Source organism: Podarcis liolepis (genome assembly GCF_965112155.1).
Source record: "Podarcis liolepis genome assembly, chromosome: 7".
Classification (NCBI taxonomy): Eukaryota; Metazoa; Chordata; class Lepidosauria; order Squamata; family Lacertidae; genus Podarcis; species Podarcis liolepis.
The window spans coordinates 33,055,354-33,069,186 of record NC_139561.1 but is presented as its reverse complement, the minus strand read 5'-3'; the positions used below and the strand labels follow the sequence as shown (position 1 = coordinate 33,069,186).

At 42.3% G+C, this 13,833-nt stretch overlaps 1 protein-coding gene across 5 annotated transcripts in view; it reads left to right on the top strand.

The window, feature by feature from the left end:
• The window catches only part of ZNF536 (zinc finger protein 536), a 450,709-nt gene that overhangs the window by 366,687 nt on the left and 70,189 nt on the right, over window positions 1–13,833 (top strand). For 2 of the 5 annotated variants that reach the window (XM_083513504.1, XM_083513505.1), the window contains exon 4: window positions 4,407–4,447. The exons of the other annotated variants lie outside the window; for them this stretch is intronic. In XM_083513504.1, coding sequence (XP_083369630.1) covers window positions 4,407–4,420 — 14 coding nt within the window. In that variant the 3' untranslated portion in view covers window positions 4,421–4,447. The remainder of the gene's footprint in view (window positions 1–4,406; window positions 4,448–13,833) is intronic. 5 annotated transcript variants of the gene reach the window in all.

Below are 13,833 nucleotides of genomic sequence, written 5' to 3'. Positions count from 1 at the left end.
ACCTTCGACGTATTTTACACGGACAATAGGTCACGTTCACACCATGCATCTAAAGCGCTCAAACCACTTTGACAGTCATGGCTTCCACCAAAGAATCGTGGGAACTGTAGTTTTTCAAGGGCACATAGTTACAATTCCCAGCACCCTTAACAAACTTTAGTTCCCAGGCTTCTTGGGGGGAAGCCATGACTGTCAAAGTTGTACAAGAATGCTTTAAATGCAATGAGGCATGCTCAATTGAAATAGTGTATTGTTCAGTGAACTTCATGGCTAAGCAGAAATTTGAGCCCAGGTGTCTATAGTCAAAGTCTGAAAATCAGATTGACGTAAGATTCTAGTCCTCTCTGCGTGTCTCTTTTTTTGGGGGGGGGGGGGTTGCATATGCTCATACATATTCCCATTTTTGTTCTGTGGCATAAAATCTTCAATTCTAAATTAAACCGTGAACAGTTTCCTTGGGAGAAGGGAAAGGATAATAAAAAGTGAGCTAGGATTTATATCATATATATATATATATATATATATATATATATATATATATATATATATATATATAGCATAAAGCTTCTGCCATAAAACAGTTTTCACTAAGCTCTGAAAGTATCAGGCCGGAATTTCCAGGCCAAGCCTGAACCTTATCCGTTGTAATCATGGAATTGTTCTCAGTGGGGGCAGCAATGTTGAAAGTAAGCTATGTTTAAGAAGATAATAGAAATGCTGTGCCTTCATCGTAGATACAAACACGTCTGAGGGTCCAAGGCTGTTCTGTACGAATTCAAAAGAATGAGTCACTGGGGATCAATTCATAAGCAAGAATTTTTGGACAGGGAATTCCCTTGCAACTGCACAGCCCATCTGAAGAGTTCTCAAGCTTTGTCATTGCAAAGTCTCATCAGTTCCATTAATAAGTTGTCAGAACGTTCCCAAGGATAATTTGCGGGGTAGGTTTTTATTTACAGTGCAATCACATCTTACACGGAGGCTTGGTTCTGGGGTTCCACGTATTCAAATCACACATAGCCAAACCCTTGGAGCTGCCCCACAGGAGAAGGGAGAAAGCAAGAATCCCCTGTACTCCCAGAGCCCATGTGGCAAGAGGACCTTGCCCAGTAAAAAAAAGAGAGAGAGATTATAAGCTATTTTCCCAGCCGGTGACCCCGAGTGGACATGGCATGAAAAGAGCTTTTAAGCTCTCCACCTTGCTTGAGGATTTGGGTACAAGGCCTGCTTAGTACATCAGCTCTGGAAGGCTGCGGATGCTCCTGCGAGATCTCATGTGAACTCAGGTGGTCTTGTCTCCACTCACAGCAAGGTGAAGAGATTTAAAGCTCTTTCCATGCTGGCTAACCCCAGAGGACTTGGTGCAAAAAGAGTTTTTTAAGCTCTCTGCCTCACCTGGATTTAACTTGCACAATTTCAACCATGTATGATTGAAATCCAAACGCATATATCATCTGCATGTGTCAAAGCTTCATGTGTCAAAGCTTCATGTGAGATGCAACCATCCTGTATTGTGCTTCACACAAACACACCCCACCGCTTCCTCCGAGAAGCTCAGGACATCATAGATGGATTTATTGCAGAACAATCCAGTGAAAGTGGGGTAGGTTACAAGAGAGTAATTTACTCGTGGCTTGGTGGCTGAAAGGGAGCTGAGTCTGGCCTGGCCTGGCCTATATCCATTCTTGATCTAGTGCACTGCACAGCTTTCCTCTGGATTTGAAGAGTCTGGGAGGCAATTCACACCCACCTCTGACAGATTCTTAGCAGCTTTGACGCATGCAGTTGATATATGTGTTTCCATCCCTTGAAAGTATAAATAGGGGTAATTCTGGGTACATGGCAGGATTAATATATGAACGTAAGAGCCCAGCTGGATCAGATCAAAGTAGTGTTGTGCTGCAAATCTCTTCAGCATTTTCCCCGACACTCTCCATCAATTAATGAGAAAAATAAATTGTGGTAGAAAGTTATAAAAAGGGGGGAGAAAAAAAATTGGTGCAGATATTCTTTTCAGCCCTTAAGCAACCAGCTAATCCTATGCTGCAGCCCTAGGTGGGAGAATGGGTGCTGAGACAGCAACAAAAAGAGGCTAGCTAGAGGCAGAGATGGCTCACATAGCCTGCTTTGGTTCCACCCCCCAGTCAACAGTGGGATGCAACATATGCTTGCCCCCTGCCTCCCACACATGTCTTGCCCCTCTCTGATTTGGCTGTGGTGTGGCCCCAGCTTGAACCCATCTAAGGCAGGCAGGAGGAGTATGTTTCTGCATATCTTTAAACCGTATGGTATCCTTTTGGAGATTTGATGAGATGTTTTTACCATGAGGACAGAGGCATTTTGCTTTGTCCACTTACTGTCATGTTGGCCTCGTGCTGGTGTAGCTAACACCAATATTTGGGGGAGCTGGTGAAAAGTCAACATGCACCTTTAGGCAAAACATAGTGAACTAGTCTTGGTGGGAGCACAAGCCCAGCACTTTCAGTGAGAGGCAACATAGCAAAGGAAGAAGCACTACTGCAAGTCAGGTAATCCTTGTTGAGAAGAGTCTGTTATTTTCATAGAATCATATGCAGAATTGTAGAGTTGGGACCCTAAGGGTCATCTTGTCCAAGCCCCTACAATGCAGGAATCACAGCTCAAGAATCCCTGACAGAAGGGCCATCCAACATCTCTTTTAAAAACCTCCAATGAAGGAGAGTGCTCCACTTTCTGATGAAGCCTGTTCCACTGTCAATCAAGTCTTACTGTCAGAAAATTCTTCCTAATATTTAATCAGAATCTCCCTTCTTGTCATTGGAATCCATTGGTTTGGGTCTCACCTTCTGGAGCAGGAGAAAACAAGCTTGTTCCATCTTCCATGTGACAGCCCTTAAGACATTTGAAGATGGCTACTTTGCTGTTTCACATGCACCAGCTAGGCACCCATGTCATTCTCCTTACTGACACACACACACACACACACACACACACACACACACACGGCTTCTGTGCCATGAGCACATGACAATATAGGATGTGTCTCAAAGTTTCCCCTCCTCCCAGGTATAAACACAGAACCATTAGCACATGCAACACTCTAGAATTCCAGAAACCCTTTTCAAACATGTCCCAGTTCTAAATTCACTTGTCAAATTAAAATGCAGGTTTAATATATTTGCAACACTTGATTTAATTGTATATAGGCAAACCCTAGCGCTACATAAACACTGAATAAAGTTTGCTTGGGGACATTATGGTAATTCCCTGTGTTGTGTACCTAATAAAGCCAATATAGTGTCTCTGAACAGATCAGGGGTCCGTTCGGGTTTCCTTTTTAACTCCATATGCTTGGACTTGCATCTCTCTCTGTGTGTGGCATGGCTTTGTGTTTGGGAACAGAGTGCCCATCAAGGTGACCTTTGATGCTAACCTGGCCTTGCAGACACCCAGATCCATCCACTTCAGCAGTGTTGCCTTCCCTAGCTTAAGGAAAAGAGCAGCATGGGTGACCGCACTGCACTCCCTCTCTACCTTGAAGAAGTCTAGGATAGGTCTGTGCCACTCATGGTAGCAACCAATCAGACAACCCAAGCCATTCAAATAGTTGCCAGTGAAACGGCAGGCGACCTCAGCAGAAACCGAGAAGTTACAGACGTGCAACTCTATGCATTCCCACATAGGTTCAGAGTCCCAGCGTCCTTTGTGTGACACGATCAAGGGAACCTGGGACACACCTCTGTGTCATGTCTGCATGACAAAATGCCTTGGGACTGTCCTGACAGTGATTGGGGTAATGTGGCTGATGGGAGTGCCATGTTATATTGAGGGTGCAGGCTGGATCAGAGACAGTTCTCACAATGGCTCTGTACGCACCTGGCCACAGTTTCCTGCCCAGAGTGGTCTAGGCAAGTGGGTGATCCGAATCCTTTACTTTGGGCCTGCTTTTGAATCATACCACCAACCTTATTGTGGGTTAAGTAGGGATGGCATACCAATGACAAGCACACAAGGTGAATGATTCGGGTGACCTGTTCATCACACACATGAAGCTATCGGAGATGCACACAACAATGATTGTGTGAATTAAAACTGGTCCAGGTTGGCATAGGTTTAAAGGTACACTCAAATCAAATTGGATTCTCCATTACCACCAAACGAATAACAAAAAAGATGTCTGAATTTTGCAAGTTACTATATTTTGGAGGCAGTTTTCCCCACACAATATCTGTTTAAAAAATATTTGTTAAATCTAATGATGTAATGTCAGTTTTTTGGGGGTAGGGGCGAGGGTATTTTAGATTGCAGACATATATAACTAATAGATAATAGGATTACCTATTCTTTTTTGTAATATTATGCAATATTTAAATTTATGTTGATTTTCTCCATTTCACATGTAGTAATTAATTTTGTCTTACTGACAGATGATTCTCAATGACTGATTTTCAAGAGAAAATCCAGACAGGTATTTTTTCACAATTTGTTTTCATTCAGCTTGTATTTGTGGTTTTGGTTTTCAATGAGGGGAGGACATTATTCAGGCTTTATTGTGAGTTTAGTATTATTTAGATAACTGTAAGCCCCCTTACACATTTCCTAATGAAAAACTGCCAAGTGTCAGGTGGGGAGAAGAAGCAGTTAAAAATGCATCCTGCTCTTTATCTGGGGATGCCGTGCTTAGACTCCCATACATGGCTCTCTTGCCATGAGTTCCAATCCAAATTCAATGGATAAAAACCATGCAAATAAATTCATTTCCTCTTTTGGGACAAATGGGGATCCTTTGTGAGCAGAGAAGCTCCATTTGTGCAAGCAAACATAAAAACACCTGTTATCCCGGGGCTAGGCATCATTACTGAATAAATGGTGAAACAATTAATCCTGCACTTTCCTCTCTGAGAGTTGAAGTACGCGGTTAGAAATGTCACATGTTACAGCTCTTCCTGGACCACATTTAGGAATTTGGCATGTTTGTATGCTCTACCACATGAAAAGCTTTTCTTGATGTGCTAGCTTTCTATTTGCAGGGAGGGCTCTCCCCCCAACCTCTAGGCTTCCCTCCCCCCTTACTTGAAAGAATATGTTTCTTAGTTGGAAGATATGTTGCTCTGCTTCTGCATCTTTGCTGTGACTTCACAATTGTGGGTACAATCCAAAATTGGTAGTATTGACATTGATTTCAGTGGAGGTGGGGGATGTCTGTTGCATCTGTGGTCCCCCAATCAGACCCTGTGCTACAATTTACTTTTTCTTTAAGAGAGGCCAGCAGCCTGGGATCCTTCTGAGTCAGGGTTATAGAGAAGACCTGGTGGGGCTATTGCCCCTACAGGAAGTCCCAACCTCTTCTCATCACCAGGAACTAAATTCAAATAATATTGCTTGGCTATCTCTTAAAAAAGGAAGTCGTCCCTGGTCCCATTTACACCATACAATTAAAGTGCTATGATACCACTTTGAACAGCTATGTCTTCCCCCAAAGAATTCTGGGAGCTGTAGTTTGTTATGGGTGTTGAGCGTTGTTAGAAGGCCCCACTTCCCCTCTCAGAGCCACAATTTTCAGAGTGGTTTAATAATCCCTCTTACTGGGTGACATGCAGCTCTGTGAGGGTAAGGGGGGTCTCTTAACAACTATCAGCACCCTTAGCAAACTACAGCTCACAGAATTCTTTGTGGGATGCCATGACTGTTTAAAGTGGGATCTTCTTGTTGGTACCCATCTGTCTTGGGAGATGAAGGAGGAGTGCACATTTGGGGATGAAGTCAAACTCTTGGAAGGTTACAGCACCTGCTGTGACTGTAGAGACCGATACAAGAGAGAGATGTTTTGTTGCAGATGGGGCAGTTGAAGGTGTCTAGTTGTGCTGCCATAGATGCCCCGTGCCGTTTCTTCTCTCTGTGCTCCTCCGAGTGGTCATTCCTCCTCTGGTCACTGCTATGGATGCTGTGGCATCACTACTATGGTACCATAGCTTTTTTCAAATGTATGATGTGAATGTGGCTTTTCTCTGTTATCCCTTCCCCCTTCCCTGAGATTTGGAGTTCTGACACTCACAGTCTCCACCCCAGAGTCTGGAATGCTTATCGCTTCCCTTTCAATTTCCTCCTCTGGGATAATAAAGGCTTCCAGGTGCAAGCCTTTGTCAGCTGCGGAGCTTCCCAGTTGTATGGCTGCTGCTCCTGCTGTTGCTGTTTTCTGGGTTTAGGGTTGCCAGACCTCCAGGGCTGACCTGAAGTTTTCAGGTGGCAACTTCCAGGTGGCAGAGGGAGGGCTTGGAACTCCAGGATGGCAGGAGTTCCTTAAATTACTACTACTACTACTATTATGAAGATTGTATTTTCAGCTTGCATGTTTCAGCCTGGTAGAAGCAGGCTGCAAATTATTGCACAGACCCTCCTCAGCTCCCTTCTCCCAATTAACCTCCGTCTCTGGTGCTTAGTGGCGGGAAGGAGTTTGATGACATATTCTCAGTGACTCTGGTTAATGCTCAATGTTTCATGCTTTATGACATAACCAGTGGCTGTCACTAGGTCTCAGGTTTGGGCCCTGGCAACCCTATCCAAGACTTATCTGCTGAGAAGCAGGACCACCACAGCCTTACTCAGCCCATCACCACACCAGACAATTGTGTGTGTGTGTACACACACACACACACACACACAGTTGGCTGTGATGATGCCATAGAACAGGCATATCCAACAGATAGATCATGATCTACTGGTAGATCACTGGACACGGTGGATCATGAGATGCTTAGTGATTCCCCGCCCCCAAAGAAAGATTTGGTTCCCCTAAAAAAAGCTCAACAACAACTTTGCCTCCCTTAAAAAAAGCTTCGCCTGTCAATAACAATGGGTAGATCACAACCAGTATTTTTATAATGTGAGTAGATCACAGTCTCTTTGGAGTTGGACATGCCTGCCCTAGAGGGGTGAGGACTGGAGTCTGCTGTCAACAGCTTCTTACCCTCTGCCTCAAATTCATCTTCTGCATAAAGTGGGAATGTTTGTGGCCAGAAGCAGGACTTTTAAACCAGTTGCTCCAAGACTGTGGGGCAGTCTCCCCCTCTTTAACCCCTACCTCAAAGGGTGTCTTTGCTCTTCTTGCTGTCTTTTAGCAGGGATCACAAAACATTATTCTTGCTGACTACCTCCTTGGTTTTTCCTTCCCCCTTTTATTTTATTTTATTTATTTTATTTTATTTTATTTTATTTTATTTTATTTATTTTATTTTACTAGATTGCTGTTGTGCCTTTTGTCTTTGATGTTTATTTGCATTCTAATGTGCTATCACAATTGTTGTACGCCACCTTGAGCCCTGGAAAGAAGGCATGGAAATGTTTCAAATAGATAAATGTCAATCAAGTGCCTGCCATCAGGGTAGCTCAATAATGGATTCCAGCATTTCTCTGTAGCTATAGGGAATTCAAGAAGAAGAAGAAAATGTAGGCAATTATGTTAGAATGAATGTTTGTCACAATCTACAAAAATGTCAACAAGAAAGAAAGAAAGAAGCAGGCCTGAAGAAAGTATTGGTGTTCAATTTTCATTTTTTCCCATTTAGAAAATGATGGTATATCACACATACAAATACACCTTAATTCTCCAGTGCAGGTGTCTAGGCTCCATACAGACTGGCTGAAAATACCACCTATTGGTTTATGGACAAACATTTTTAGCACTTTCACATTTTCCTTATGATGACTAATTGGATAGTGCACTTGAGTTAATCCTAAATTTCTTAATAGTTACGAAGAATAATTTAATCTTAACTCACAGTCTACCCTGTTGTAGACTGTCGTGGTCCTTGACCATGCAATTTGAGTCATGAAATACGAGTTGGGTGGCTTCTTGGAGTGACATGGCCTAAACACTGTCTGAAAGTATTTTCTGAAAGATAGTGTTGTTCTTTCTGATTTAGGATTAATACTTATCTGAAACTTGTGAGCTGTAGCAAACATTTGTTTGGTGGGAAGATGGAGCTGCCACACGTGTCCAGTTAATTCAGGGAACTGTGGCTCTTATTTCTTAATGACATAAGAATGGCTGGGGCAACCCAGTCAGATGGGCGGGGTAAATTATTATTATTATTATTATTATTATTATTATTAGTAGTAGTAGTAGTAGTAGTAGTAGTAGTAGTAGTAGTATTTAATGGAGAACTACATAGATACAGATGCAAATTGATTAAGAAATTGTTTCAGCCTTAGTGCGCAGTCTGTATTTTATTTTGAGTAGATCCTTCTATTCTCATTAAATGTCTTGTCATTCCTACTGATGCTGGCAGATCCACACACCTTTCATCTTATGCTCATATCAATAAATTCCATCTGAATTGCTGCTTCTTAAGATCAGCTTGATTTCTTCTCCAGAACTGGTAGCAACCAGTGCGGTTTCATTATGAAATCGGACAGACCATCTTTTAATGCCTCTCTCCTTGAAATCAGATCATAAAAGGACAGCCCCCTTTATCAGATTGCAAAAGGGAACCAGCATGGAAAGTAATGCCAGGAGCAGGTCCGGCCCTACCATTAGCCAGATGGATGCATCCCTTGCATAATTGGCCGTTCTGCTAACTGAAAGGGATCTGGGATACTATACAGTTCATTGACAGTGCAGCAGCTACCAGTGCTGCTTGGGGCTGGAAGAAATTATTGGAAACAATTTTGGCCTGAGATTGGACGCACTGGCTTGCGTCTCTGCCTGGGAAACATTAGCACTGCTCAACCCAGTCTGCAGTTACAGTATCAGCCACTCTTGCACAGCTTACAGCCTTGGTGACATCTGCACTCCAGGAATGTCTGAGGTTGCCAGGTCTGGGTGGTTTAGGACTAAGATGCATCAAGTTTTGGCCCCATGATTTCTTACTTTTATTATCCATATAAGAAAGACGTTTGCTGTCAGCGTCTTACTCCCTGGTACCATCCTTGGCAGGCCACGACTTTGACGGAACATCTGAAGTTCAGGAGCAAAACCAAATCCTGCAAGAATCCATGCAAGCTTTTTCGCTGACAACAATGGGATATGGATAGTGGCTCAGTGTTTCAGGTGGTAACGAAACACAGGGGGCTGTTAATCATGCTCACAGCATCCGTCTTCAATTCTTTTTTTGCCGGTGCGGTTCCCCCCTCCCCAAAATATTCTATTAGTTTTTGTTACGTATGATCTCCCTTTTGTGAATCCATGCTGAATATCTTTAATTAAATCATAACTTTCCCTGTTTTGTCCCTGATTAGTGTTTCCAATATCTTCCCCACTGCTGAAGTTGAGCTTACTGGTGTTTAATTTCCTTGATCTTCCCTAGAGCTGTTATTAAGCATAAGTGTTACATCGGTTGCCCCATCCATTAGTATTAAAGTTGCTTGCTGACTTCTACCTTTCTTCTTTTAAAACATTGGTGGGAACTCTTCTCGTTTTCATCCCTCAAATGTTTTTTTTCAAATGAGTTTTTTCCCCTCTCTCTCTCTTTACCTATTTGCATTCATATTTTCTTCTCTGTTCTCTGCAAGCCTTTGGAGCTGATGATCTTTATAGCATTAGCTTTTTCTAGATCTGTTGAAACCAGCAGAGGAATGGCCATCATTTCAGATCTTGTTAGTGCAACCCCAAATTACTTTGCCACACCTGTGCCTTCATTTAAAAAAGTTGTATCAGTGTTCATTGGTCAATATTTTTTTTTTAATGTCAGGGTCCATTGATCATGCCCAAACTACAAGATAAAGAGAGTCAGTGTGGTGTAGTGGTTAGAGCAGGGTTCAAGTCCCACTCAGCTATGAAGCTCACGGGGTGAACTCAGGGGCCAGTCACTGCCTCTCAGCCTAGCCTACCTCATAGGGTTGTTGTGAGGATAAAATGAGGAAGGGAAGAACCATTGTATGCCACCTTGAGCTGCTCTGAGAGAAAAAAGTGGGATACAAGTGCAGGAAACAAAAAAATATATAGTCTGGTACACCTATGGATGTCTATAATCTGATTTATTGATATGCAACCCTGTTCCCAGGGTTCCCATACTATATATGGTCATGAATGCATGGACAGGAAGGAGTAGAAATATACCTCTTAGATCCACTCTGACTTCTGCATGGTCTGAATGGAGCCTGCATTTATTTCAGTTGCACATTCATCAGAGCTCTCCGTGTGACCAGGAAACTGAGTCCACACACCATGAGCTCAGACAGTTACCCACTTACTTGGGTAAGCAATGCTCAGACTGTCAACTGAATCTATGAAGGTTGGGAGCTTAATTCCCAACCTGCTCACTTATTTCAGTTCACAGATATGTTGGATGGACAGGTGACTGGCGACTGAATGTCAGATTTCACGTTGACAAGAATTATGGGAGTCATAGTTCTGCCTGTTCTGTGCCTAGAAAACGTGTCAGAGCGGTTTTGTCTTTCTTCTACTGCTTTCCCTGGAAAACCCACTCTTTCGTCCTCAATCAAAACAAACAGCAAGCATCAGAAAACCCAATTGCTGCTTGTTTTGATTCAGAACTAAGGAGCCAACTCCTAGGAGCGAAGGTCCCTTCGGTCTCCTCCCTCAAGATACTTTGTGGGATGGGGCTTACCTGCCTTTCAATATTCTATTCAAGTTGGCACCTCTGAAACCCCAGGTTTTCCTGGGGGGAAACGGCAGGGCAAATGAAAATGTGAAGGAGCCCTAAGTTTGAGGGGGAGGAGAGGCAAAAGTTCTGTCTACAATATGAAAAGCTACGATAGCTTGTTTACATATAGAAGAGCTACGTGGACTGAGTAAATGCACCCTAAGAGCATATCTGTGCTTGTCGGCAGCTATGCTTCAGGCTGCCCTTTCTTAAAGAACCTTTTTTGGGGGAAATGAATGCTATTGCATTGAAACGAATTGGGTGGTTTGGTAATATCTACTCAATTGTTGTTTATTTCATAAAATTTATACACCGCTTGACCGCAAAGAAAATCCCTCAAAGTGGCTTAATAGAGAATAAAACAATAAGATTGCCAGTCAAAACAGCTCTTTGAAACGTTAAAGGATAAAATCAGCAATAAACTGGAAACAGATTAAAATAAATGTCAACATTCTACATGTCTGGGTAAAGGTAAAGGTAAAGGGACCCCTGACCATTAGGTCCAGTTGTGACCTACTCTGGGGTTGCAGCACTCATCTCGCTTTACTGGCCGAGGGAGCCAGCATATGTGGCCAGCATGACTAAGCCGCTTCTGGCGAACCAGAGCAGCGCACGGAAATGCCGTTTACCTTCCTGCTGGAGCAGTACCTATTTATCTACTTGCACTTTGAGGTGCTTTCGAACTGCTAGGTTGGCAGGAGCAGGGACTGAGCAATGGGAGCTCATTCCGTCGTGGAGATTCGAACCGCTGACCTTCCAATCGGCAAGTCCTAGGCTCTGTGGTTTAACCCACAGCGCCACCCGTGTCCCTACATGTCTGGGTAGTCTTGCCTAAACAAAACTGTTTTTCACAGGTGCTGAAAAGAGCACAGTGAAGGCACCCGCCTGATGTCAATAGGCAGGGAGTTCCAAAGTGTGGGTAATGCCACGCTAAAAGATTGTTTTTTTTCACAAAGGCAGAACAAGAATTATGCGGCACCTGTAATGGTGCCATCTCTGCAGATCAAAGTGATCGAGTGGGCTATAAGATGATGTTTCAGGTAAATTTTCCTCTTGTCACCTGATTTGCATAGGCATTTCCATCATTTAACGATGAACTTGTGTGTGACAAGCAAGTCATTACAGCTATGGGCATTACTTTGACAGACAGAACTTTGCTACCTCTTGACATCACCTCAAATGCCAGGATGTCTGTTCACTTAACCCTGGATGTTGCAAAGCTCAAATAAGAGGGACCAGATGGTGGGTTGGTTTGGATAAATTTGGAGCGATTCCCAATTCTGGTCCACCTGCCACCTGGTGTCATTTTGAGATTTGCCCTGATGGCTGCAAAAGTCCTGCTCTGAATTAATCAAAGCGTAAAAATAAGGCCTTGAGGTGATGCTGCTGGCTACATACCCAAATGGGTGAATGCTAGGACTATAAGGAAGTTGGCAATGCATTTTGAATATGAACTTACTGCCTAGTTCATAGCCCAGTTAAGGCGAATCATGTGGATTTCAGGTGTTTGAGAGTCTTACTGACTTCAGAGGGATGAAATAAGTTTAATAAAAAGGATTACAGATTAATCAACCGAGGCACACGGGAAGCCACCTTTGGGGCGTGTCATTTTAGGGGGTGAAACAATTTTTGCAAATTTCTTCAGTGAGGGGGTCTTTAAAGTATGTTTTTGGGTGTGAGGAATTCAAATCTGCTGTTCTTTTTGTGACCTTGGTAAGTCTACGTTTGATGAAGTACATAATCTGCTTTTGGAAAACAAAAGAGTTTACATTTTACCTTCCGAAAATGTCGGGTAATTCTTAACAACAAACAAACAAACAAACATGCAAGCAAACAAACTTCAAGTTCTTGGCAATCATATTTAATTATTTCTGTGCAATTTCACGCACATTTTATTTACAAAAAAACCCCTAAATTATATTAATTTAACTAAAATATATTTTGAATCCCCAAGTCATGTTACAGCTTTTTAGCACCCCTCTTTATTATTATTTTGGAATTTGAAAATTGAAAAAGTCAACACTCAGTTGAGGCAGACCACTGTTCTATCTAGGTCAGTATTATCTACTCTGACTGACAGTGACTCCCTAAGCCCTACTGGGGACCTTCCTCAAGTCACCTATGAATTATGTACCTGCCATTGGAACTCACATGTTTCCATGAAATCAACCTGCTAATATATTTATATGTAAGTGTGTGTGTGTCTACACACACACACATCCCTATTTGTCATCTATATGTCTATCTAATCTCTCCACCCTGCTCTGTCCTTATTGCGCAAACATAAAAAAGAGAAAAGTCGACTACACTTTGTATAAGTAGGATGTCATTCATCTTTCTGGAAATCCTGGGAACCTGAGCATGATGGTGTGAGTTTGAGCTGGAGTAACAGACTGAATACCCCCCCCCCCTTTAAAGATAAAAGTCAGACACTGCATGCTACTGTAATGACATTTTATATCTTCTCTTCCATAGTCTAGCAGAGGGAGCCACAGGTGTTCCATTGGAATTACTCACACATTTGTCGAATTGGACATTCTGTCATTAAATGGACTTAAAACTAAAAAGCCTTTGTCTGCGGACGGTGACCAATAGAGAGAGACTTTGGATTATCTGATATCCCATAACTTAATCATATGGCTCTTAAGAGTGAGGCATAAACAGCTGTGTCTCACTAATATGCATGCAATATGTGTAAAGTGATATGCTTTAATTCTAAACTTGTTTTCAGCAGGAAGAAGGAGTTGGGGGGGGGAAGCATTTAGACAAGGAACATAAAGATTCAGCATTTAACCATTTTTGTTCCTGGAGGCAAAAAAAATTCATCACCTGATATTTATTAAGATGGCCGGCCCTATTTGCTCTAACAATATGTACCACAAAGGAGCTGTCAAAATGTTTTCAAACTTGGATCGCAAACTTTATCAAATATAGCTCCAGGAACGGCTTCACTCACGCTTTCAGAAGCCACAAATAAATAAATATTTTTATAATAGTTTTTTTAAAAAATAAAAAAGCTTTATCTCCAACAATACAGGCAAAACAACACTGTTGTCTTTTTGTTTAATTTATTGCCTGTGGTGTTTTGTGCTTTTCAAATGCTACTAGCGTATATGCATTTGAAATCTGTTTTCCCCTCCACCTTAATTGATAGTCTGTGCCCTTTGCATTTCTTATTACTTAAGTATGTGTGCTTTAATAATATTAAAAACTAAGACAAAGAAACTGTAGATTAGAGACTTTATTTTCA